This window comes from Pelodiscus sinensis, chromosome 15 (genome assembly GCF_049634645.1).
Source record: "Pelodiscus sinensis isolate JC-2024 chromosome 15, ASM4963464v1, whole genome shotgun sequence".
NCBI lineage: Eukaryota > Metazoa > Chordata > Testudines > Trionychidae > Pelodiscus > Pelodiscus sinensis.
Genome location: NC_134725.1, coordinates 32,073,447 through 32,098,669, shown reverse-complemented (window position 1 = coordinate 32,098,669; position 25,223 = coordinate 32,073,447). Strand labels below are relative to the sequence as shown.

Here is a 25,223-nt window from a genome sequence, read left to right as displayed (position 1 = left end):
CTGCCACACTTCATGCTCAGTCTCTGCTGCAGTCTGTTAAAGTGTAGCACTTTTAGAAGCAAGAGAACATAAAATAATTTTCAAACATTCTCTGACAGAGAAGGTGCTGCCGCAGTGTTCTCTATAAGCTGAGTGGTTTGGAGGCCATGCAGGAGTCAAATGCTGCCCTGCTGATTAGCCAAGCAGCCACAGCTGGCTGCAGCTGGCAGGCTACGTTTCTATTAGAGGTGCACTCCTGCATATGCCTTGGTGCTCAGAACAAACTTATTCCATAAGTGGATGAAAAAAATTAGAGGGAACATCAGAGCTGGGTACATCGAAGCAAAAAGGGGGGTGAGGCAAAGGGAAAATAAAATGGCGATGACTGCTCTTTCGGCTGCTTGCAAGGACATGGGGCTGTGGTTGGATGTCCCACTACTTGTAACTTGGCATTTGGGTGTGCTGTCAGTTGGAACCCCTTTGTAAAAAGAAAATGTAACATAAATTGGTGATTAGTCAACCGAACCCTGGCTCTTCTGATGAGTGTTGTAATGAGAAGCTGATTGAGACAAAGAAAACCTAGATAATGAGTACTTTGATTGAAATGGCTGGCCTGAGTTTGTACGTGCTTGATTAGCCTTGACATTTGCAAAGGAATTATCCTAGGAACTCATCATGAGAAAGGAGCATTTACTTTCTGGTCCTACGCTATCGGCCTCCCCCTGCCCAGCAGCTCCATCCTCAGCTGGAAGTTCTGCCATGTTCTGCACAAAGTCCTGAGAGATGGCCACCGCAATGTAAGTGTCTCCTTTGCTTCCACTTACTAATCACATGCTCTGCGTTCACAGCGAGAGCATGTCTTTCAAAGTCTGTCACACAGGAGGAGCCCTTTCTTACTCCCCATTTCACAGAGAGGGAAACTGAGTCACTGAAAGGTAAAGTGACTTGCCCAAGGGCAGGTGGCAAGTCAGTGGCGGTCCCAATAGTAGAATGTAGGGCTTTTGGCTCCCAGTCCTGTACATTCTCCACTAAGTAATTGCGCATGGGAAAAATCTACCTCAGCATGTTATCTGTGTAAGTAACAGCTATAATATGTTGGGACCCAAGCTAGGAAAGTATACTAGGTATTTTTACACCTCCTCCCATTAATATTTTGAGTGAAATAAATATTGAGGCTGAACAGGCCACACTCTTGAGTGCAAAGAAGAGGCTGGCAGATGAGAGAGAACAGGCTGTGATCTGATGCCTCTAGCTGGCTGATGGAAAGGCAGTACTTTCTGCCATCATAGCTGATCATGCACCCAACTGGCAGAAACATTTTGGAGAGGCAGAGGGAAGAGAGGTGTCAGAAATAGGAGTAAGCATATTTGGCTGGCCCAGCAACATTTTACAGTCTGGGCAGCTGAGGTAAGCTTTTCTGTGACTAAGGAAGCCTTCGTGGGCTGCAGCCTTTCCTGATGTGTTTCAGCTGCAGAATTCCCTCTGCTGTGTGTTTGACACATTCCTCCAGGGAGGATCATTAATGTTCACATCACATCGATTCCAGAGCTCTCCTCCCTCGTTGCTCCATGCACAGCTTCCTGGAGAGTGGTGCCAGGCCCTCCAGCGACTACAAGGCCACAATTCACTGATGAGGCCTGGTTGTGATCAGCTGTGTTGTCTGTGAATGCCAAAGGGTCTCCTGTTCCAGTAACACCCCCTCCCCTTTGCTGGTTTTAACAGGGTTTGGAATGCAGCAGTGAGCTCAGGTGGCCTCTTCCTACAGATTGCAGGCTGATACAGGAGATCTTGTTAGGCTGAATGTGCTGAGAGATAATACCGCTTTGGGTTTTAAATACATAGATCACTAGCTTAGTAGTTGGATACCAAGGTGAAAGGCACCTAGGAACAACCTTAGCTAGATTGATTCAATCAATCTTCCAAAATCATTGTTAATCTTCACTATATTGTATTTAATACATACTGAGCAAAGCAACCACCCATGATAATAATTCCACTTAGGCATTTGCAGGGCTTTTAACTAGTAGGTCTTAAAGCACTTGATGAAAGTGGGTGTCATCATTCCTGTCTCATAGTTGGGGAAACCAAGTCAAGCAAGTCTGTGACTGGCCCAAGGAAGAGGCACTGGCACTTTGGTTTCCTTACTCCTAGTTCCCTACTCTAACCACTAGATCTTCTTCCAAAAATGTGCCATTGTGTTTAAAGTGCTCTGTTGTAACAGATCCTTTGGGAATGTACACAGCTCTTTCTTGAACTATCCCATTGTTTTTAGAACCAACAGTCAGCTTGGTCTCCACTTTCTGTGGGCACCTGGGATCCGTTCCTGGTTTCTGCTAGAGGACTGGAAGCCATTAGAGCCATTCCTTCTTTTAAAAACTCTTGTTGCCACTTGAAACAAGTTAAAAATTTCCCCTGGAATTTCCATCCGGGTTGCTTTCTCGCAATAGGCCAGCACAAGAGTCAATAAAAAAAATCCAGATGTGTACAGTACAGCAGCTGGAGGTGGGAGGGGGTTGTAGACTTAAGCTTGAGTGCGGCAGCTCAGGTCAAGCTTGTCTTGATCCTCTTCTTGCCTTCCTCCTCATGCCCCCGCTCACCCTTATACTTTTGAGCACCACAGCTGCATGTCTGATCTCTCTGACTTTCCCTCCAGGTTCTTCAAGACTGTCAAAGATATCGGAGTAATATTCGTGAGACAGGAGACCTGTGGGTGAGTTGAAACACAACCATGTTGGCCGCTGAAAGCCTTCCATTAAAAAGGGGGTAAAGCGCTCTTTCTCTCTAGGTATCTGGGGAAGTATATGGGGGGAGGACTGGTCAGGTCTGACCACAAATGTTTTATTTCTGAGCTTCTGTGTTGTGATACAAAGGGTAGGGCGGGTAGTCGGGTCCCACAGAAATATTTAACCCTCACTTTACTGCCCAGCTGTAATTCTGAAGTAGCGTGGATTGCTTCACCTACAGATGAAGTGTGGCTGACTTGAGGAGTGAATGCCGTTCAGAGTGGGATGGTGGTGAGGTTTCTGTTACACAGGAGCTTTCTGGGAGTTCAAGACAGGAGGTGGGAGAGACTATTGCATTTACCTGACACTGCAAAAGATGGTAGGAGAGAATTAGGGAAGTCAGTGTCAGGGGAGGGGAGGTAAGCTATAAATATGGTTGCCTAAACTGAAATTTGTCCATACTATTCTCATGTTTGAATCATGATTCATGAATACAATGGAAGTCTCTTCCACCCTCAACAGGGGATTGGAAGTGATTTACCTTTTGGAACTGAGCCAACAAGTTCTTCTTCCTGATTGGACTAGAAATGTGGTTTTGTGTTTGTTAATGAGAGCTATATTTAAAAGCATGTGACGTCCCACCCTGCTCTCCTTGCAATTACATTTTTCTTCCTGATCCTTTAAAGGCCAGATCTTCAGGTGGTATAACTCAGGCTATGTCTAGACTACAGGGTTTTTCTGGGATACCAGAGGTATCCCAGAAAAACTCCGCCACATCACGAGAACATGTCTGCTCTTCCACTTTTTTTTTGCGGAAGAGCAGACACGCTCTTTTGGAAGTCCCATCTTCCTCCTCCCACGAGGAAGAAGAGCTCTTCCAAAAGAGAGGTTTTTTGGAAGAGGCTTTTCTGAAATTTGGCCCATTTACTCTGGGCCAACTTTTGGGAAAAAAACCATCAGAAAAAGATACACAAACTGCGGAGTGCAATTTGCATACCCTTTTCCAATAAAGGCCCCTAGTGTAGACATCGCATCAGTAGGGGCTCCTTTGAGCCGAGCTACACCTATATACACCAGTAAAAAATCTGGGCCAAAGTTTGGAGTCATTCGTCTTTGTCCACTGAATTCTGTCCAGGTTGGTGGGAAGAGGAACATGTAGTGTCGCCCACAAGTTTTGTAATGTTTTCCCGATATTCCTTGGCAGGGGCACTTGCACGACAGATATGGGCAGCTTGTGAATATTTATACCAAACTTCTACTCACCAAGATATCCTTTCACCTAAAGGTAATTCCTCCCCCCCTCCCCCATTTTTACTGATCTTTGCTGCAAAGCTGCTATTCTGTTTCTCTTATTTGTTGAATTGACACTGTTCTGAGAGCCTGGGTGAATACTAGATGTCATGATTCCACTGGGATCTTAGCTTGAAATGTACTTATGTGTCTGCCCCTGGAGGTATGGGACCAGCCATAAAAAATGCTACTGAATTTATGAAGGGTTTTCTTTTTGAAGCATCCTGAGTTTCCCCCAGGCCTAGAAGTGACGGATGAGGTGCTAGAAAAGGCTGCCGGGACAGATGTGAATAACATGTAAGTTTTCCTTTTAGGTATTTAAAAACTATCAAGCATAATGACTCTTTGTCCTGAGCACTATTAATAAATGGGGCACCCTGCTAATGAAATACCCTGTAAAACACTCATTGCAGTTCAGATTGCTCTGTGTTGGAGTCAAATGCCGGCTAGATTAATATAGCAATACAAGGGTTCATAAATAGGAGTGAGGCAAAAAGAGTGTCGTGATCTGCGAGGGAGAGTATTGTTTTTTAAGTGGCAAGATGATGCTCAGTGTAAAAAGATAAGCACATGCTGGTGATAAGTCATCTGCTGGGAATCCACCTCCGCAAACCCTGCTAGCCATGGGCCAAAGTGTAAACAAGCAAAGGCCTGATTTTCAGAGGACTTGAATACTGGCATTGGTCATTGGATTCCTGGGTGTTTGGCACCTGGGTGTTTGGCAAGGTCCTCTTAAGTATCGCCTCAGGCAACAGCCAGGTCTATTAGATACTTTCCAAAGGGAAGTGGTGGGAGCCCTGCATGCAGCTCTGGAGGAGACCCTGTCAGGAACAAGCTGGGATGGGAGGTTTTGTCTTGATGGCCCAATAGGTACATTCCATTTATCTACCTCTGACTCCTGTGATCCCAGTACCAAAGCCCAACTGTTAGGCAGATGGTAGCCATGATCCCATGATAAGAATGCCCAGATAACGGCTTGCTAGAAGTCCTCAGGGGGCCAGTGACTTTCTCTTATTCTGCATGCAATGAAAAAAAGCCCAGTGGCTTCACTTCCAACTACTGTTCCCTGCAAGCTGAGTGCTTGGGTGGTCACTCAGGAGAGATTCACATGCTGCCCAGTGGATTAGCAGAGCACCCACAGCTGGCAGGGCAGCAGTTGGCAGCATGTGTTTCTATGGATGGTGCACATCTGCACATGCTTCAGGGTACAGAACAAAATTTAATGCACATATTGATAGAAAAGAATTTGAGTGATCGTTGCTCCCAACCTTATCTTATTCTATCATGGAACTCTCAGAAGGTGACTTGCTTATTGTAGCGAGGGAGCCAGTTGATAGACCAGTCCAGATGCAGGCTCAGGTCAGAGGGAGAATCTGATCTCTCCATGGAAGCATTGACCCTCTGCAGCATCTTGGGTCCTAGTGAGTGTGTCTAGTGGGTGACCATAGAACATACTGTGCACTGGGGCTGGGGGAAAGAGATGACAACCTGCTGTGTCATGGCCCCACGTGTTGCACCTTACTCTGCATTACCACCGTGCCTTGACTGTAGGAGGCTTTAGTATTTTTTGACGAAAGGGCACACAATGCTGTAGTAATACTGTAACTGCTTCTCCAGGGGTAGAGGAGGAATGTGTGTTAGCATTGTAGGAATGCTTTCCATCCCAGAGACAACACTGCAATAAGGGGTATATCTAGTTCTGTAGTAATCCTCTCTAGGGATGTAAAATCCCGTTTAATTGGTTAACTGGTTAAAAGTAGCGTTTAACCAGTTCATTGATTAAAGAAGGGGCGGGCAGGGGGATCGCTCCAGTTCAGCCAGAACAACCTTGCTGGCAGCGGGAAGGGGCCATGTCAGCTCACAGGTGGGTGCGAGGTTGGAGCTCTGCCAGCCCCATGCGGGTAACAGTTTAGCCATTCACACCCTTAGTCTGAATAGCACAGCTGACAGTGTTGTGAAGGTGTCTTACAACACCGTGCCGCACAATACTTCAGCATCTTTTTAAATAAGGGTTTCTGTGCTGATCCAGGGCTAGTGCTTCATATAACATGATGGGGTGTTATTTTTTTTTTTTTTTTTTTTTTTTTTTTTTTCAGCTTTCAGCTCACAGTGGAGATGTTTGATTACATGGACTGTGAACTGAGACTCACAGAGTCAGGTAAGCAATGTGCTCAGCTGTCCCCTACTGTGTTGGGTATTTTCTCTGTGCCCCAGGCTGATGGGTGTGTGTTTCCCATCTCAGTAAGATCTAGTCTCTCCTCAGGTAATGATGAGAGGCATTGGTTTTTAAAGTAGTCTCTCGGTGTAGGGATATAAATACCCATTCAAAATGTGAACAGGTTAAATGATGTAATTTTAATCATGTCATCAGTTAACCAAAGGCTGGTGCAGAGCAACTGGAGTCCAACAGTGGGATTGCTCCAGGGAGGACCCCCCATGGCTGGGGTCCTGCTGGCTGGGCCCGCTTCAAGTGCGGGGGGAGCTGTTCCAGTTGGCCTGGCCCTCTGGTTAACTAGTTACCATGGTAAGCATGCCAGTAAGGCTAATGCTTACCGGGTAACTGGTTAACCTTTTACATCTGTATCTCAGCTTCGTTCTTTTATAACTCCAACTGTTCAAACAGGCCAATTTGGGGGAGATATCTGACTGCTTGTAGCAACCCTATATTAGTTCTGAGGGAGGACAAACCATGTGTGGTGCTGCTCAAAAAGGATGTAGTTTTATTGCTCATTGTTAAGAAGACATTAATTACATGCATTACACAAAGCTGCTATTGCCATATACTGGAGACTGCAGTCAGTAATGTATTCTTTATAAATATTCATTTTCCTGTCTGAGATCTCCTCTTTGAGAGCTGAAGGACTCGGCAAGTGGGAACAGCAAGGCCTACTTGCCTCGTCTCATTCTGAAAGAATTTTTGATGATTGTTTTTTGTTTTGTGTGTGTGTGTGTGGGGGGGGGGGGGGGGTTAACTAGCCAGAAACGTGCAGCTGGAGAGGGGACTGGAAACTTAATATAGTCTGATAGTGTTAACTTCCCGAGTGACTGAAACACTTCATTCTCTTACTGTCTCCTCCAAGTTGGTTATAAATGAATCAATTATGCTGAGAGGAAATTAAAACCACCATTCTATATTCACAAATAGTTGAATCAGAACACAGAGGAAGTTGGATTTAAATATTCTGGCTGGATTTCTGGGAAAGAAATGAATAGTTTTCTGACCATTGACGACTTGTGGTTACACAATCTACAATAATGGCCATCTAGTCTCATGGTCAGGTCATGAGACAACCCCAGCATGGAGCAGGAGAGTGTCTTATACCCCCTTCCTCATGATTGCCCCCCATAATTGTTTTACTGGCCCCCTCTTCCTTTTGTAGCATCAAGTATTGGCTGCTGCTTGAGGTGAAATACCTGAGCAAATGGATCTGTGTGTGAAAGAGCTGGTGTCTTGCATTGGGAATAATGCTGGGGAGTTTCCCTTCTCTCAGTCTCAGTATGGGTGCCAATCTGCCTAGTTCCTATGTGACTCACACTACTAGCAGGAAGAACTCTGAAAGTTCTCATCACAAGGAGGGCAGCTGCTTTGCTCCCACTGATCTAGTTCAGCTGTACTGGCCTTGCATGGGAACCAAGCATTCAGGTCACGTGTGATAGGTAGAGACGCGGACTTTGTAGTTAATTATAAAGCTTTGTAATCCAGGTAGCACGCTCAACTCCGCCCATGGACAAATTGAGTAAACAAAGAGAGAAGCACAAAGCTGCTCTCCAGCTCCAGGTGCAGTCAGGATTACCTGTATGCCAGTTCGCTAGAATGAAACCAGGCCTGGATTAGGGCTCTTAAAAAGCAGTTATTTAGGTTACTGTGTAACCAACTGAAAGTCTCAGCAGCTACACAGTTATGTGCTTTGGGCTCTGCAGTATAAATTTTATACTGTAGAGCCTGCAGTCGGCTCCCCAGGAGCTGGTATGTGTCAGGATCCAGCTTTTAAGCCAGCTTCTGGCACACAACAGCTCCTGCATGCCCGACCCATGTTGAGCTCAGGGCATCAGCCAGCTCCCCAGAAGCTGTGTGCAACCATTAATGGTAACTGATAAGCACGGGCTTATTGATTAACTGTTTAAACAGTTGTTCTATTACACCCCTAGCCAAGTTCTCTCTGGCAATCCCAGCTACACTGCCCTGGCTTCTCACTGTAACCAGACACTGGGTAGAAACTTCCTTGTGCAGATCTCGCTCTGTGGTCCCAATTCTTCCTGGTAGCAGTAGGTGTCTGTGATCACCCTGGTATTAGACTCCAGATCTCTGTGTCCCAGCCCAGTATCTTAACCAAGAAGCCATCCTTCTTCGTTTGGGAGCAGCCTCTCATTGAGGCTCTTCCTCCTGCCTGAGCAGCCCCCTGGACAGCTTGGTTTTAATTTTACCTCTTACTAGCTGAAGCTATTGCTAACCCCACTTCCTCCTGCAGTTCTCAGACAGCTCAACACCGCCATGGCTGTGTCTCAGATGTCCTCTGTGCAGTGCCGGCTGGCTCCTCTCATCCAGGTGATCCAGGACTGCAGCCACCTCTATCACTACACCGTCAAGTTAATGTTCAAGCTCCACTCCTGTAAGTCACCCTCTGCACATGATTTCCTGCCGCTCAGCCCCTGCACCCTCTGAACTCGCTCTTGCCTCTGCGACTTGCATGCTGCACCTGCAGCAGCTCATCTTCCCCTAGTGCTGAGTTCAAACCATTAGCAGGTGCCAGCACACAACGGCTTTGTGTTAATAACACTGAGCTGGCTTTGTATCTGCAGCATGAAAACGTATTCAGTACTGTTGGCACCCGTAGGCCCCTGCCACCTCTCCGCCCCAGCATTTCTGGCTGTGCTTAATAGCTAAAGTCAGTGCACCCCCAGGACAGGGGAGCCATGTGGCCATGGAAGCAAGGGACATGAGTACCTGGGTATAATTCTGTGATGGTCAGACTAGGGTGGGGAAATGGTCCCTTCTGACCCTGGACTCTTATGACTCTGTTGTTTTCCATATCCCATTGTTTCAGGCCCTGTCTATTCAGAGGCCAGAACCATACTAGTTTATAGCCAAGGCATTAGGTGGATTCTCGCATGAGTGTCCAGGCTGTACTCTCTCTTTTCTGTGCTGTTGACTTAACCCTATAGAGTGTCTGTGGCCTAGTGTTAGAATAGGGTTCTGACAGTAAAAATCCTGGTGCACACTAGTCAGGAACCAGCTGGAATTTTACTAGCAATGGCTTCATTTTAAAGCTGTTTCTAGGCTGGAGCAGACTCCAGCCTGTACACGCAGCTGCCCAGTAGGGGGTGTTGGGAGGTGATTGACCATCTCCAGTTCTGTACATGAACTTTTAATTGATCCTTTTTCTCTGGTCTGTGGGTCCCATCTACACTGTTGAACCCAACTAGTGGCTTAAGGTAATTAATGCAAGCCATGTCCTTGGTGCATTTTGCAAATGCCTCCTTTAACGACGGTCTCTCGCTGAGCCCATTTTGCTTGATTTAATGGGAGAAGCTTCAGGTTCCTCTTGCTGGAAGAGTTAAGGCAGATGCGTAGGCAGGAGTGGCCCTGAGAGGGTTGTGGCCCATCCACTTTCTCCACCCCTTCCAGCTTGCCTGGGGAGCTAAATGGGAGAAAAGGGCTGGGGAGTGGAGTTGGGACTTGCCTCCTCAACCCTCCTGTCTCTCTCCTCCTGTCCCCTATTCTTGACCACCTACAGCACTGAGTTAAAGCAGTGATCTGCCTGTGGTTGTTCTGAGCTAAGCAAGTCATTTCTATGCCTGGTTTGTGATGCCTCTTAAAAGCCCTCCCCACCTGTAGAGACACACTTGAATCCCAGAGGACCTGTCTCAGCAATCAGCTTTCAGTTTGCATTTCCCCACAGCTCTGTAACACTATCAGGCTTGGCTGTGTTTATGGAAGGTTTATAAAGTATGTGCTCTGATTGTGAACTATAGTCCTCTTGTTTCCACTGCTGACTTTTTGACTAGTTTCCTTGTTTGCCATGCATGCTTTGTTACTGGCTCCCCAGAGAGCAGCGAGGAAGGGTTTGATTTCACCTGGAGTTCGGGAACCTGAGTATTCAACATTCCCAGGAAATGTGAGAGAAACAGAGCCCAGTTTCCTTTCAGCATCATGTTCCTCCTTGGATTAAGAGATCAAACGAAGCGTGGCTCAAATGGACATCTCCCCTGCTATATTCCCAATTTCCAAGCCAAGCTTTTATGGACAAATCTAATGAAATGTACCTTTCTTGATTAATAGAAATAGCAATCATGATGATAGAATATGTTGCACTATTCAGGGGGATGCTATCAACAACTGCAGCCATTACTCGGGTAGTATGCAGCAGAATTCCAGTGTCACTTTAATCTGACAGGCAACAAGTTGGATTCCTACTGAAGAATCGGTAACTAAACTGTGCAAGTGTTCCCTGTAAGCTGAGCACTTGCTGGCCGTTCAGGAGAGAGAGTCAAACACTGCCCAGCTGATTAGTAGAGCACCCACCACTAAGTTTGTGTTTCCACTGTTGATGCACATTCACATGTCTTGCTGCACATAAAAAATGTATTCTGCTCATGGATGGAAAAAATCCACGCATGGATGGAAGAGATTAGAGGGAACCTTGAACTGTACCTCCAAATGTGCAAACTGCTGGGACTGGCTGGATTTTGTTAAGAGCAGCTTGTGGTTAGATCCCAGTTTAGTACAGTTTCTCTGGAGTGTTCAGATGTCCATCACCCAGCATTTCATGGGCACTTTCTTCTGGTTAGTTGGATCAGGTATAAGGAAAGTTCCTTTCTTAGCTGAAGCAGTGAGTGGTGGCATGCTCTGTGTGCTGACTTAGCTCTTGCTGGGTTGGTAATTCCTTTATCTCCTTGACTACTCTAGGTCTGCCGGCTGATACACTGCAAGGTCACCGAGACCGATTCCATGAGCAGTTCCGCAGGTAACAAAGGACGCTCTAGTGCAGGGCAGTGACTTACAGCTGTTCTGAGTGCTCCGTTCTCCAAGGCGCCCACCACTCGCAGTGTGATGACTTCTGTTTTATTCTCTCTAGCCTCAAAAACTTCTTTAAAAGGGCTTCGGACATGCTGTACTTCAAGCGGCTCATCCAGATCCCAAGGCTGCCAGAGGTACCATCTGCTTCCCTATACCATGCACTGTCACTTTTTGACAAGGAACCAGAAACAAACATGATACTTTATAGAAGAGATGAAAACACAAGAGCTCCTGCCCCTAAGGCCCAGTTGTCTGTTGTGTGCCTGCACTTCAGGGGATGCTTAGAGCTGTAATGAGGTCTCTGAACCAAGGTGGGCCAGCAGCCCATGCCAGGCACTTCAGGGTAGAAAACCTCATTGTTTTCAGTTGATTAGAGGCAACTCGGGCTCTTCAGTGTCCAAATGCACCTGAAAGCCCAAGAGCAAGGGAGTTCAAACCTAATGGTGCTTCTCTTGAGCTTTACTTCTTCCTGCAATGACAGCCTATCACAGGCTGCTCTCAGCAATTCCAGGAATTCATTCTGTGTCTTGCATTCAGGGCTGTCCCTAAGGAGGAGAAGGGCCTGGGTGAAGAGGACTCTGGGGCAACCCTACCTCTTCCCACCCTGCTCTGCCCCACCCAGCCTCTTCCTGATCCTGATCTGGCCTCTCCTGCCCCCATTGTAACCCTTCCCCCAAGTGGCGTGACCCAGGAATTACTGGGGGGTGCCTGGTGTGGGGGGTTGCCCCCCCTTCACTTGCTGTTGTGGCAGGAGCTGGGAGAAGTGGAATGACACAGCAGCCTGTTCCATTCCACTGCCACCTCCCAGCCAGGTCGCTCCACTTCCTGTGGCTCCCATGACCACAATGAGTGGGAGGGCTTGACCTTAGCTGCAGGCCACAGGTCCCCTCCCAAGTAACTATCCAGTCCATAGGGCAGTTGTGGAGACCACCGTGTCCCCTTCCCCCAAAGGGCAGGGCCTGGGATGGCTGCCCCTGACTGACCTATGGATGGGACAGCTCTGCCCAGTCTCTCTCAATTTCTGTGATTGTGGTGGTGGCCGGTTGGCCCCATGTTCCAGGAGAAGGCATTTTGGCTGGTCTGATGGCAGGATGGATGCCTGACACTGGAAGTGTGTCTCAATGTTCCCATCGATTTTCAGAGGAAGGCAGCAGTGAGTGCATCGGACACTGTGGAAAATCGGCAGGAAGGGAGCTGCCTATTTCAGAGGTCCCCCACTTCTTTCACTTTGTGGCCACTCTGTAGGAGAGAGCGAAATTCTCATTGGGTCTGCTCCTGCTGCCTGCTTCTCAAATTCCAGAGAGCCCCAGGAAAGGCTCTGCAGATGCCAGTAACCCACAGGCCATCGTGTGAGAACCACTGGAGTTCTACCAGGTTCTCTCCCATTCCCAGAGGTGCAAAAGCACTAACAGAACATAGCCACAATGGCTTATCCACTAACACCCGGCACCCTCCTGAATTAGCACTCCAGCTGGGGCTGTACTCTGGGTGCACCATGCAGTTCATTTAACCACAACCAGGTGAAATACATTTGGTTTTCTATTGCCTTGACAGAGCCCCCCTAATTTCTTGCGGGCATCTGCCCTGGCAGAGCATGTGAAGCCAGTGGTTGTCATCCCTGAGGAAGCCCCGGAAGATGAAGAACCAGAAAACTTAATCGAGATCAGTACGGCTCCTCCAGTGGAACAGCAGGTGGGAGCCCAGAGAGACATCTCGGGTGTGTTGGAAAGGCAAGAAAAACAAAGTCTGTCAAGGCTGCTAGAGAGTCTGTGTTAGCCTCCTGTCCAAGGCACTAAAACTAGAAGTGTTGCTTAAGCATGGAATTGGAGCAAGTCACTCACTCTTTGCACTATGTAGAGTAACTTCTGCAGCATTTCAGGAAATCTGCGCAGCTGTGCTGAAGGACATTTGTCTTGGCATAGTTAGTCTCCTTGGACACCCACTGGGGTCGGGGCACTTCCTCTCCTCCTGCCACATGGTTGCCTCTTCCTTGTTTTGAACGGCTGGTTTCAGCTGATGCCAGGCGTCATTCTGTGTAATGTGGCTGGGTTGGCTGTGGGGATTTGGGAAGGGCAGGGAAGTAAAGTGGCATGAATTCTGCGTCCTTCACCCAGACAGCTTATTGGACTTGTTGCAGTTATTGTCTCTGGCTTTACTAATGACTTGTGTGCAGAACGTATTAACCCAGCTGCCTTCTCAGACTTTCACTGGTTTCCAGGCTGTCGAAGCCTAATCCGACTCAGTCTGGCACTTCGAAGGGCTGAGCCTAACATGGGTGCCATCTTTTTTTTTTTTTTTCAGAATGTGTCGGATGTATTTGAACAGACCTTTGGCCCCCCCAATGGAGTTCGAGATGACAGGTGAGGGGGACGGCAGTGAGTTGATGTGAGGAGGGTGCTGCCGTTTTCCAGGCTCATAATGAGGCACTTTTTTTTTTTTTTATTCCCAGGGATCTGCAAATTGAAAACTTAAAGAAAGAGGTGGACATGCTTCGGGCTGAGCTAGAGAAAATGAAACTGGAGGTAAAGCCTGGTGGTGTGGTGAGCTGAGGAGGAAGAGGATGATGTGGCTTGTATAGCTCAGAGCCTGATTTGCCCAAAGTCCCTCAGAAATTGGAACAGAACCTAGTTCCTTCCCCCTGCCACTGAGCTGAGTCCTCTCGATTACCACAGCTAGATGACAGGTCTGAAATCCAGTCACTGAATGTTGTCAGTTGGGTGCTTGGGGGAGAAGACTAGTTTTGCAGTTCTATTCCTCTCCGGTTGGCACCAGAGGCCAGTTGCAGATCAGATTGTGTACGTGCTTGCTTGCGTGCACGAGCACGCACGTGGTCGTTGAGGCCTTCACAGGACAGTGTAGATTCTGGAAAATCTAGGGCAGGCCATTGTCACAGTTGTCAAAGCCACCCCTCACACTCCAGCGTGCCTGGCCCTCAGCCCTTTGTTCAGCCTGTGCCAGGTTCGCTGAATCACCCGGGTAACCGGCTGTGTCAATAGGCTCAGCGGTACATCACGCAGCTCAAGGCCCAGATCAACAGTCTGGAGGCAGAGCTGGAAGAGCAACGGAAACAAAAACAGAAAGCGCTGGTGGATAACGAACAACTCCGGGATGAGGTGGAGAGACTGCAGAGAGCTCAGCTGGAAAACAGCCGAACACAGGGGCTTTACGTTGACGCTGAAAGTAAGTGGCATTTTCAGAGACTCCAGAGAGAGGAGTGTGTGAGCCGAGGGGCCTAGAACTAGAATAAACCTTTGATACCCCTGGATGGCTGAATCCAGGGCTGCAAGGTTGTGTCTGTCCCTGGTGGAGGGGAAGTTCCCTGTAGCCATTTGTTGTTTAGTCAGGAACAGCTCCAAACCCTCCCATGTTGCTATTGGGAGCTAATGTGTCTGAGCAGGAGTTTTTGAGGGAAATGCAGATAGCTACTTACCTCAAAGTGAGGAGAATGAACTGGCTCAAACAGCTGAAAAAGATGCCCTTGAGTTTAGCAACTAGTCTCAGCTCTTCTCTCCTGTGAATTCCATGCACATGAGAGTTGTGATGGGTTAGAGAAGGCTGCTTCGTACTGAGTTGCTACGGTGCAGAGCATGGAGTTTTGGTGTGTTACTGACACTGGGAATGTTCTTGCCTCTGCCAGAGAAAGCCAGCGCCACGGAACTACGCTATTCCAAGCTGAAAGAGAAACACAGCGAGCTTATCAACACGCATGCAGAGCTGCTGCGGAAGGTGAGGGCTGGCTAGCGTGGCTACAGAATGGCTGGGGCTTTAGCAGAGCCAGAGGGCATCGCAGAAAGTAGCTTCTATATTTTTCTCTCCCCGTTCCATTGCCTTGCTGCCTCTTTTCTCTCCGTTCTTGTAGTCTCGGCACTGTTAATTCAAGGGCCACCTCCTGCCATCTGCAGCCTTTCTATGTCTCTCCGTTGCTAGAAATAATCCCTTTCTCTTTGCTGAGGCCTGTCAATTTCTTTTTTTCTGTTACCTGCAGCATTTTGGGATAGGCCCTGTGTAGGAAAGGTGCTGTCCAAAATAGAGTTCCTGCCTGGCCTCAGTAAAAAGGCGAAGGATCCAATGAGGAATTCTAAAATTGGAATTTGAATCGACTTAATTGAATGAGCCATGATACACTTTCAGCTCCAGCAGTAATCCTGGGATGTTCCCTGTCCCCACCATTCACACACACATGCCCCCCTGGAGATTCCAAAAGAACTCTCCAACCCTCCTCTCTTGTGCGTAGAATGCAGATACTGCCAAGCAGCTAACAGTCACCCAGCAAAGCCAGGAGGAAGTGGCTCGTGTCAAAGAGCAGCTGGCATTTCAGATGGAGCAGGTGAAGCGGGAGTCAGAGATGAAGGTATGTCTGCTGCTGCCCAAAGCTCTGCCCTGTTTTGGACCAAAATAGCTTAGAGGTCTGATGGCATTCCTGCAAGAATGAACATGCACGTGCATGTACCTAAATGGATTGGGTGTAGAGCTGTATTGCTCATGCACACGCAGGTGTATTTGCTGGTGTGGCAGCTACAAAATAATAGGCTGCTCTGAGATCAGGTGATCATCTCAGCCCTGATTATTCTGAAGTGCTGAGCACTTGCAACACCTAGATAGCCTGCCCTCAACATAGAGGTCAGCAGGAACAGGGAGCACTTAGCATGTCTGGAAAAATCAGCCCCTGGCATTTGCATTTTCCAGCACAGCTAGTTGAGCGAATGGGCCTGAAATTCTCCAAGCAGAGAGCAGTCCCACAACTGGTCTCTTGCACGTGTGATCAATATGTATTCTACTACAGTACTTTCTTGTGCCCGGTACACAGCCTGTTCTCTGCCTTTGAGGGCAATGGACGATTTAAACCCTTCCTAAGGGCCCGTGTTTGTGTTACCTCAGGTGGCAGTCACTGCCATGATTCCTCGGCAGCTAGGTGGTTTACCCATGCATTTCATCTAGATCTCCTCCAGATTCACTGTGCATCTGCCTTGAAATTTCCAGAGGGGTCTAAATTTTCAGGAGTGACTAATGATTCTGGCACCACCCAGGGGCCTTGTATTCCAAATGTACTGAGCACCCACCCTCTGCAAATTGGGCCCTTTAAAACAGTGGTCCCCAACGTTTTGGGGCTGCCGAGCACCTAGGGGCGGGGCTGCGGCCGCTCATGGGCCACGTGCCTGGGGGCGGGGCCAAGCATGTGCCGCACACTAGGGGCCAGCACCGGCATGTGCGGCGACCCCGGGCAGGGGCCGCCCAGGTGTGACATGCCCGGGGCCGGCACTGGCATGTGCCGCAACCCCGGGGTAGGGGCCGCCCATGCACCCGGGGCTGGCACCTGCTGCACACCCGGGGGCGGGGCCGGCCCAGATCGTTCCGCGGGCGCACATAAATGGCCCGGCGGGCGCCATGGCGCCCGTGAGCACTGTGTTGGGGACCACTGCTTTAAAGTGTCTTAAATAGGGCGCTGGAAATCCCAAGTCACTTTCTGGAAAACATAAGCTCTTGTTTTGTTAAGAAGTTGGGCTTCCCTGTCCTGCCCTGCCCATGGCCCCTGGACTTCCAGGGCCTTAGAAAGCCATTGTATAAATGGGCACAGAAGTACACAAATGGGAGGGATGTCCTGATGCCTTCTCTGAATCTCCTGTTGTGTCTGTCTGCACATATAGCTTGAAGACCAGACCTTGCAGATGGAGCAGCTGAAAAGAGAACTGGAAGCCAAGAAGGACGAGCTGACCCAGATTCAAAGCTCTCTCAGCCATTCCAAGCAGGTATGTGCCCCAGCTGGTAGGAACACACTGTTTTTACCCAGTGCCAGGCAGAGGGCCAGGGCTGCTCAGCTCTTCTGGAGATTCGTCCAGGATTCCCAAAAGTAGCTTAAAGTTTGCATAGGCCCACTCAATCTGGGGATAGGCTGCCTCAGAGGATTCGTGCTATACATCATTCATGTCTAGGTCACTGGCTCCAGTAGTTGTGGCTGGCGGTCCAGTGGCCTGTGTGTAAAGAATTTGGTGGTTCCCAGGCCCATTCCCATTTGGAGAGTATCTTCTTCACAGAAGCCACCACTGGATTTGGTGTAAATGATTTGACAGGCCAAGGCCATGGTGATCTTACACCGCTGCCTATGCTGGTCTCTCCTGAAGAACAGTCTGAGGGAAAACTTGCACTGCTGCTGGATAACAGGAGAGGTCTCTGTGCCTGGGACTTGCCCCTCTTCGTTATCTAAGCACTAAATTCCTGCCTAGTGCTTTCAACACACAGGAATCCCCCATTGCTGACCAGCCCCTGGCTCATCCTGCTTTGTTTTCAGGCTGGCTCCGAGCTCCATTCCCAAGTGGAAGCCCTGCATGCCGAGAAGGACTCGCTGAGGAAGTCAGTGAGCGAGAAGGAGTGTGAGCTGCTGTCCATTAAGGGCCTGATTCAGGAGAAGGAGCTGCTTTTGAACCAGGAGGCGGAGAAGAATGCTAAGGAAATCCGGGAGCTGCAGGGGAAACTCATGGAAAAGGTACTGGGGAGAAGCATTTAGGGTCTTGGGACAGAAGCCCCTTTCCTGAGCAGACCTGCTGGGGCCTTGAGTGATGCATACGCAGAGAGAAGAGCCACGCAGGCAGCTCAGCCAATGTGGAACAAATCTGCCCAATGCCAAAGAAATTGCCTTTGTGGTCAATCTGTGAGTGCCATGCAGCGGGGGGTGACAAGCTGCTGTCAGCAATAAACAGTGCCTCCTCTATATCTCTGTCCTTCATGGGGGGGAGTGTTGCCCGGTGGTCAGAGTAGGGAAGTAGGAGTCTGGACTCCTGGGTTCTGTTCCTGACTTGGCCATTCATTCAGGCTTTGGATGACCCATCTTTGCCTCCTGACTGTCCCCTAGATTCACTCCGGCCTCGTGCCAGGTAAAGCCATGGGCTGCTGTTCCTCATTCTCTCTATAGTGGCCTGTAGTGAGGTGCGGCTGCACAAGGAAGCCTGGCCTTGTGGGTGAGGCGCGGGAGTGGGGAAGGGCTCCAGTCTAAACCTGAACCTCTGTATTGCAATTAAACACCCCCTTTGCCTACAAGCCCACGTCAGCTGGCATGGGCCAGCCAGCAGTTTTAATTACAATTCCCTTTTTGGGCTCTGCGACAGACTCCTGGCATGGCTTTGGGCAAGTCACTTTTCCTCTGCTCCTCAGTTTCCCCATCTGTGAAATGGGGGTAATACTCCCCACCAAACTCTGGAGCACTGTATGCAAAGCCTGCTGAGGGCACTGTGGAGGGCAAATGATTATTGCAGAGATGAACAAAGTGATTCCAGTAGCCACAGGCTGGGAAGGACTCTGAGCTGTAATGTCTCTTGTTTACAACCCACAGAAAAACCAGGAGCAGAGCCTCCAGCAGAAGCTCCTGGATGACCAGTTCGGTATGCTTCAGGGCACAGTGAAGGAGGCAGAGTACATCATCCAAGATGCCGTTGCCAAGTTGGATGACCCCTTGCACATCCGATGCACCAGCTCACCAGGTAGGGAGCCTTTTGGCTGATGGCTGTTGGCAGTCATTGGAAGGGAGAAAGGCAAGTGTTTGGCAGGAACTGGTGGCTCTGTGCTTTCCCCCATAAAGCTGGGTGATGCTGCCTCATCGCCGTCCCCTTAACACTGTCTTGTTGGCTAAATTTGAGCCGGAGGGGTCCTGGGCTCCTTGCTTTTCCGGGGGTAAATTATCTGCGACCTAGAATTCTCCTCCTTTGGTGAGTGGCAGCCTGATGCTGCTTGAACGCACTCTTTGGCCTGGCTGACTGGGCACCAGTGGTTGGAATGAGAGGCAGGAGAAGAGCCCTCCTAGGACAGATGGTTAACATTGATCCCACCCTCACTGGCAAAGCCTCGGCAGAACGGTTTGTTAGCTCTACAGCGCAGCAGTCTAGATACGGTGCAATTGACAAGGGAAGCCTTTGTCGACTGCTCCGGTATGCACGAGGCATACATGCCAGGCTTCCCTTGTCGACCGCACCGCGTCTAGACTGCCGCACTGTGCCGGATCAGCTGATCGTTGGCACAGCGCGGTGTCCATTTTTATTTCAATGAAGTGGGGATTATTTAAATCCCCGCTGCTTTGACTATGCCGAGTAAACTACTTTACATGGCTCCGTTGATGGAGCCATGTAGTCTAGACGTACCCTCTGTGCCGACGCCTGTGCCCTTCTGGGTGCTCAGGCTCGTGCTCTTGGCTGCGAGGCCAGTCAGGAAATGGCTCTTCACGCTGAATAGCTGCAGGGCCTTCCAAACTGGCTGTCTGCCTTGCACCTCTCGGGTCTGAAGCAACTCGGTCACAGCTGAATGAGCATTAGGCTTGTGGCTTCTCAAAATAATTATAGCACCCGATTCACCTATAGGAAAAATAAAGATTCCACCCCATATCACGACCTCTTGCCCAGGTTAATTTGGCTGATGGGAATCTAGCTGCAACATCCAGGCCACCAAAGCTTTGGGCTGTTCAGACAAACTGATGGCTCCCTTATCCTTTCCTTGCCTTCACTCGAACCTTGGTGTCTTTGCAGATTACCTCATCAGCCGGGCACAGGCAGCCCTGGAGTCTGTGAACTCCTTGGAGAATGGCCATGCACAGTATGTGACCAACATGACAGGTAAAGGCCCCTTCTACTGGTTGTCTGGACTGGAAGCTGGCACAGAGGCCACTTGTCTGAAAGGGGCTGAGGTAGTTGTTTGGTGCGGTTGTTGTGATTTGTGCCAGATGGGAAGAGTTCCATGTGCTTAGCTTGTCTGCAAAATCTGCGTGGTGTAAACAAATGCATAATTCTCATGGCAATGGTCGACCTTCAGTCAAATACCCTGTGACATTGCCCAGGGCTGAGAGGCTGGGCTTCCTGTCTGGAGGCAGCAGGCACACTCCAGCAGCAATAAGGAGCTGGGCTATGAAAGCACAGGAAGCTTTCTGGTTATGGGTGAATTGGGGAGTGTAGGGTGTGCTGGCCCTAGGCGGTCGTTTCTATGGAGAGTGCATGTGAGCCCAGTGCTCTGATGGGTACATTTTAATACATGCACATTAGTTAATTAATGAGGCTCTTCCTGTGTTCAGGATATTCAAGTACCAGCTTGTCTGTCTGGGAGTGAAGGATTATTGTTCCCAGATGTGGGGGGGAGGGGGGTGCTGAAACTTGGAGGGATTAAGGCCAAGATTGTTCAGCCTCCTAAATCCATATTTAGGCTTCCCCGGGTGGGATTTTCAAAGGGAGCCAAATGCCTTAAGAGCAGACGTCAAGCTCGTGCTTGTGAATAGGTGGGCCATGGTGATTTACTCAGGATCACCAGGGAGTTGGTGCTGGAGCTCGGACCAGGGGGCAGCAACCAATTCACCTGGTCTGTGCTTTGAAGCTTCAGACACTAGCCTGTGCGCTCTGCTCTGGGGGTAGCTGGCAAACGCTTGGTGTAAGGAGAGGAGGGGGCAAGCTGATGGCCACAAAGCAGGCAACTTCCTGCCTAGCCAGGTGCCCAACACAGCATAGGGACTGTCGCATGAGAGCATCAGTATCCAGTGCTCACCCTGTTCTCTCTCTCTCTCTCTGGATAGATGCTACAGGGTTGGTGGCAGCCCTGGCCCAGTTCGCTCACTTGACTGCTGACTCCATTGTGAATGGCAGTGCCACGTCCCACATGGCGCCCACTGACCATGCTGACAGTGAGTAACTAACCCAAAGCCTGCTTCACTCGCTTTCAAAAATCCTGGTGCAGTTAGGATGGGCACCTGCCGGGTAGCCCTGCATCCACGCCCCGGGCAGCCACAATATAGCCCACCAGTGCAGTTTCCTCCCCTCCCCCCAACTTTCCTGCTGAGGAGCCTTCAGCCTGATGTGAGACAGCGTCCTAGTGGGGACAGGGGCTTTCGGTCTCAATGGCCCAATCACACCTGGGTCTCTCTGCCAGGATGGCGCCCTTTCGTGCCAAAGGTGCTGGTAGCTTGTGTGATGCAGACACCGGATTGAGACTCAATCAATTAGCACTTCTAATGCAAGTGCATGGACTCTCCTCTGTTCTCAACGCCTGCCCATATGTCCAGCCCCACTGAATAAACCAATGCCAGAGGTTGGTGCCATTTGCCTAGTGCATTGGGCCTCTCAGTGCCACCTCAACTTACATGGGGTGTGGCAGGACCCACAGTTGCTATCACCGCCTGGCTGATGGAGAGAGGAGGTACACATGAGGCTGGGTATGGTCTTGTGCCACTGCAGCCGTAGCCTTGTGAGGGGCACACCTGATTACAAGCAGGAAGGCTCATGTCTGCTATGGAGGGATTTGAATGACTCATTACATGGTGGTTAGGATGTGGGAGGGCAGAGCTAACGAAGTATCTTTCTCTGGTTACTAAATGTGGTGCAGGCTTCAGCAGAGCTTTCTTTCTGTTGGCACTAATCAGACAGGCACTAATTAAATGTGACGGGCTCTCTCCCTGCTTTGCCAAGAAAGAATGCAAACCCTTCCCTGAAGCAGGCTGCCTCTTAGTTTTTATGACCTAGCTCCTATTGTATCAGCTAAGATTAGGGCTGCACTGTGCAGACACTCAGAGAGGGAGTCCCTTCCCCAGAGAGCTTCCATTTGAACTAAAGGAGATGGTCCTACAAAGATTGGGCAGGGAGCAGGGATGTAAAATCCCGTTTACTTGGTTAAACAGTTAAACATGGCGCTAACACTACATTAACTGATTAAAGGGGATGGGGTGGGGATGCTCTAACTCAGCCGCTCCTGGTTTCTCCCCTCTCCACAGAAGTTGCTGCCACAGCTCCTGACCCCCTCCTGCTGGGGGTACCCAGATACCAGTTAACCACTACCCCGGTAAGCATCACCCTTTTAGGGTGATGTTTATCAGGTAACAGTTTGATCAGTTACCCTCCCTAGCAGGGAAACAGACCCAGAGAGACAATACGACTTGCCCAAGGGCATGCAGGAAGTTAGTGGCAGAGTCAGCTATATTTCCCAAGCTCCAGTTCAGTGCACTGGCCGCTATGCCAGGCTGCTTCCCAGTTTCCTGTCTGTTCATCTGACTCTTTCCTATGGCTGCTGATCTTTCCTGTTATGCAATTTCACTTCTGGATAGAAATACGTGGTGCTGAGATTGCACTCGTCAAAGCATTGCTGAGGCCAGGGGTTCTCAGACTTCATTACATGGAGACCCCCTTCTGACAACAAAAGTCACTACGCAGCCCCAGGAGGAGGGACCAAAGCTGAGTCAACCTAAGCTCTGCTGCCCCAGGTTGTGGGGGCCAAAGCCTGAGCTGTATCATCCAGGGAGAGTGGGGGAGAGGGAGCAAAGTAGCCCCAGGTAGGGGGCCTGTAACCTGAACCCTAGGGCCGAGCCCTCAGGCATTGGCTTTGGTCCCAGGTGGTAGGGCTCATGCCTGGGCCCCTGTAACTCTAAGCCAGCCCTGAGACCCCGTTAAAATAGGGTTCTGACCCACTTTGGTGTCCCAGCCCACAGTCTGAGAACTGTTAGTTTAACCCACCCAGCATCTCAGAGGAAGCCTCCAGGGGAGTCAATGTTTGGTCAGGATTAGAACTCGGGGGCTCCTGGTCCTGGTCTTGGCCTATTAGGCCACACCCCCTTACATGGGGAAAGAAATTGCCTGCATTCTTGTAACCTTTCCCCATAACGATTCTTTCCCCCATCAGAATTAACTGACACCTGCAGGGACTGTGGGCAGCAGAGTCTGGAGTACCTGAATGAGCTGAAGGATAAACAGCTGCTGCAACAGGCAAACCCGAAGGACGTGAGGAGAGCGCTGCAGGGCATCCTTCAACTGGGCCAGGTAGGGGCAAGCCTCAGAAGCGGGGCCTCACTCGTGGCAACACTTTCGTCTCAGACACAAGTCATTGCTGTGGGACAAATTCACCATTGGTGTGACTCCAGCTAATCCAGAGGAGCTATACTAGGAATGAATTAGACCTAATGGGTCTGAGACATACCAGTAGAAGGATGCTCAGATGATTCAGATGGAAATAAAATACAGTGTCTGCAAATTGCCCCCCCACCCCACCAGCTTCCTCTGCTGTCTATGATGTGCACTGGTTTCCTGGTTTCTACTTACAGCAGCAAATGTAACCCTTTGCACTGCCGGAGTATGGCTTCTGCTGGCTAGTGATGAGTGCAGATCAGTGCTTAGCAGCAAGGAGCTTAACACCTTTCACTTTCTCTCTTGCTGAAAAGCCTGTTGGATCCTTCCAGCTTGTTATACCTGACGCTGGGGACTGGCTTGGGTTTTATACAGGGCACTTTTACCACCTTCAGAAATGACACTTCCAGGTTCCAGGACATCTCCCTTCTCAAATCTCTCTTATGTGTATTTGCTGTTGGTACCACCAGCTCGTCCTCCAATATTGTGATCCTTGTGTCTTAGAGAGGCTGGCAGTTATGCACTGACTGCAGTGAGCATTAGATGAAGGACTTGCTTCTCTTCCATCCATCACTGCCCGTCCCCCCTCACTAATTCTACACCATAACCTTTTACACCAAAGCTGTGATTTATTCCAGCATCCCTTAGTCTGCTACCTCTTTCCTCTTGCTCTGTGTAAATCTGCTCTAATGTCTTATTTGGGCCAATCAAAGGGCGGTAGCTCTGGTTTGTATTTGGTAACAGTTTAAAATCTAAATGTGTATTGAATTCTTGTCCAGCATGCCAAGTCCCAGCTGGAAAAAGGAAACTTTATCTTGTATTTGGTTACATGGCTTATTCTTTATCAACTTGTCCAGATCTGAATGTAGAGCAAACAACTATTTTTTCCTTTTTAGATTAAAAAAATAAAATCCCAAATGAACGTAATGTTGGTGAAGGCATCACTGAGAGCCTGGGGCCATGAAATGTTACTTCTTTTTGTATTGTATAGCAACCCCTCTCCCTTTCCTTATGTAGAAGCAAGGTTTGTTGTGCTGGAAACATCCCTGACCTAAGATTGAATTTGAATCACTCGGTCTCCTGGGGCTGCACATTTGGTTCTGCAAGGACCCAGTCAAAGCCCAATCTTTCAAATGTCACATTTAGCTGCTTCATCTTCTTTTTAAGTACCCTGTGTGCTTTAATTCCAGGAGCCAAGTCTAGGGGTCGAAGCAACAAGATATTGGGTAGCATTTCAGAAGAAATGACTTGAGTTGGTTTCATTGTATTTCGGTTCAGTAAGAGGCTTCGTAAATCCATGAAAAACTTGTGAACCCACATACACCCTCCTGTTCCAAAATCCCCCCTCGTGTTATACATTACTGTGCTCCTAGCTTATCGAACAATGAGCTCCTCCAGCTGGCTGAGAATGGCACCATGGTGAAATGTAGTTCTGTCCCTGGTTTTGGAGTGTCTTCTTTAAATAGAAACCAAACATCCTTGGTGACCCTCTGAATCTCTCTAAGATTTCTCTAATATAATTACTGAAAGACTCTGGTTCACCTGGGTCCTTCTCAGCTATTTATATTTGTGGAGTCTGTTTCCAGGCCAAAGAGAGATTTTTTGCTAGTTGTTTGTTTGAAATCTTTAGGAAAATTTTTATCCTGGTGCCTGATTTCATGCTGGCTCATCACTTTCTTCCCTTTGCCAGGAGCTGAGACCCAAAAGCTTAGACATCAAGCAAGAAGAGCTGGGTGATATGGTTGATAAAGAAATGGCCTCCACCTCCGCAGCTATTGAAGATGCTGTCAGAAGGATAGAGGTGAGATGAAGCTTATGGGCTCTTTGTGTCTAGCAGAGACAAGTCAGAAATGCGAGTGACTTCTGGCCATAGTCCCATTAGAACCGCATGGTTGTCCAGTATTCTCAGACTTGACAACATCAGTTCATTTGACAGAATCTCATGAAGGGAAACTTTCTACCTTTATTTTTCCTGACAGCCAATCAGGTGGCAGTTTTTTTTAACCATCTCTCCTCATTCTCAACAGGAGATGATGAATCAGGCCAGAAATAAAAGCTCTGGCGTTAAACTGGAAGTGAACGAGAGGTGAGTAAAAAGCATTAACTAAGGGAGAGTTAGCATATGTGGAATCTGGATCTTCTGTTTTTGAGGGGAAGAGCTATTAATGAGGACATAGCTATCTTTAAATGAAGCCATCTGTGTAATGGTGAGTCTGTTGACAAGCCTGCCTTTCCTGTGCCTTGTGCCGTCACCCCTTACTGAACAATAGCACCGTGAGAATTCTTATTTTAAGCAAAATATTCTCATGTAGAGTGGGGGGATGGGAAAGCATGTCCTCAATATAACATGCTGGGCTAACG

The 25,223-nt window shown here is 49.0% G+C and overlaps 1 protein-coding gene across 2 annotated transcripts in view; it reads left to right on the top strand.

Annotated features, from left to right (window-relative positions):
- The window catches only part of HIP1R (huntingtin interacting protein 1 related), a 102,588-nt gene that overhangs the window by 43,290 nt on the left and 34,075 nt on the right, over positions 1–25,223 (top strand). For both annotated transcript variants that reach the window (XM_075898582.1, XM_075898581.1), the window contains exons 3-24: positions 634–776; positions 2,633–2,689; positions 3,907–3,987; positions 4,213–4,289; positions 6,089–6,150; positions 8,462–8,602; positions 10,900–10,957; positions 11,069–11,144; positions 12,565–12,702; positions 13,312–13,370; positions 13,460–13,532; positions 14,007–14,190; positions 14,648–14,736; positions 15,245–15,361; positions 16,656–16,757; positions 17,297–17,491; positions 18,335–18,482; positions 19,518–19,604; positions 20,549–20,656; positions 22,642–22,778; positions 24,553–24,663; positions 24,890–24,948. In XM_075898582.1, coding sequence (XP_075754697.1) covers positions 634–776; positions 2,633–2,689; positions 3,907–3,987; positions 4,213–4,289; positions 6,089–6,150; positions 8,462–8,602; positions 10,900–10,957; positions 11,069–11,144; positions 12,565–12,702; positions 13,312–13,370; positions 13,460–13,532; positions 14,007–14,190; positions 14,648–14,736; positions 15,245–15,361; positions 16,656–16,757; positions 17,297–17,491; positions 18,335–18,482; positions 19,518–19,604; positions 20,549–20,656; positions 22,642–22,778; positions 24,553–24,663; positions 24,890–24,948 — 2,302 coding nt within the window. The remainder of the gene's footprint in view (positions 1–633; positions 777–2,632; positions 2,690–3,906; positions 3,988–4,212; positions 4,290–6,088; positions 6,151–8,461; positions 8,603–10,899; positions 10,958–11,068; positions 11,145–12,564; positions 12,703–13,311; positions 13,371–13,459; positions 13,533–14,006; positions 14,191–14,647; positions 14,737–15,244; positions 15,362–16,655; positions 16,758–17,296; positions 17,492–18,334; positions 18,483–19,517; positions 19,605–20,548; positions 20,657–22,641; positions 22,779–24,552; positions 24,664–24,889; positions 24,949–25,223) is intronic.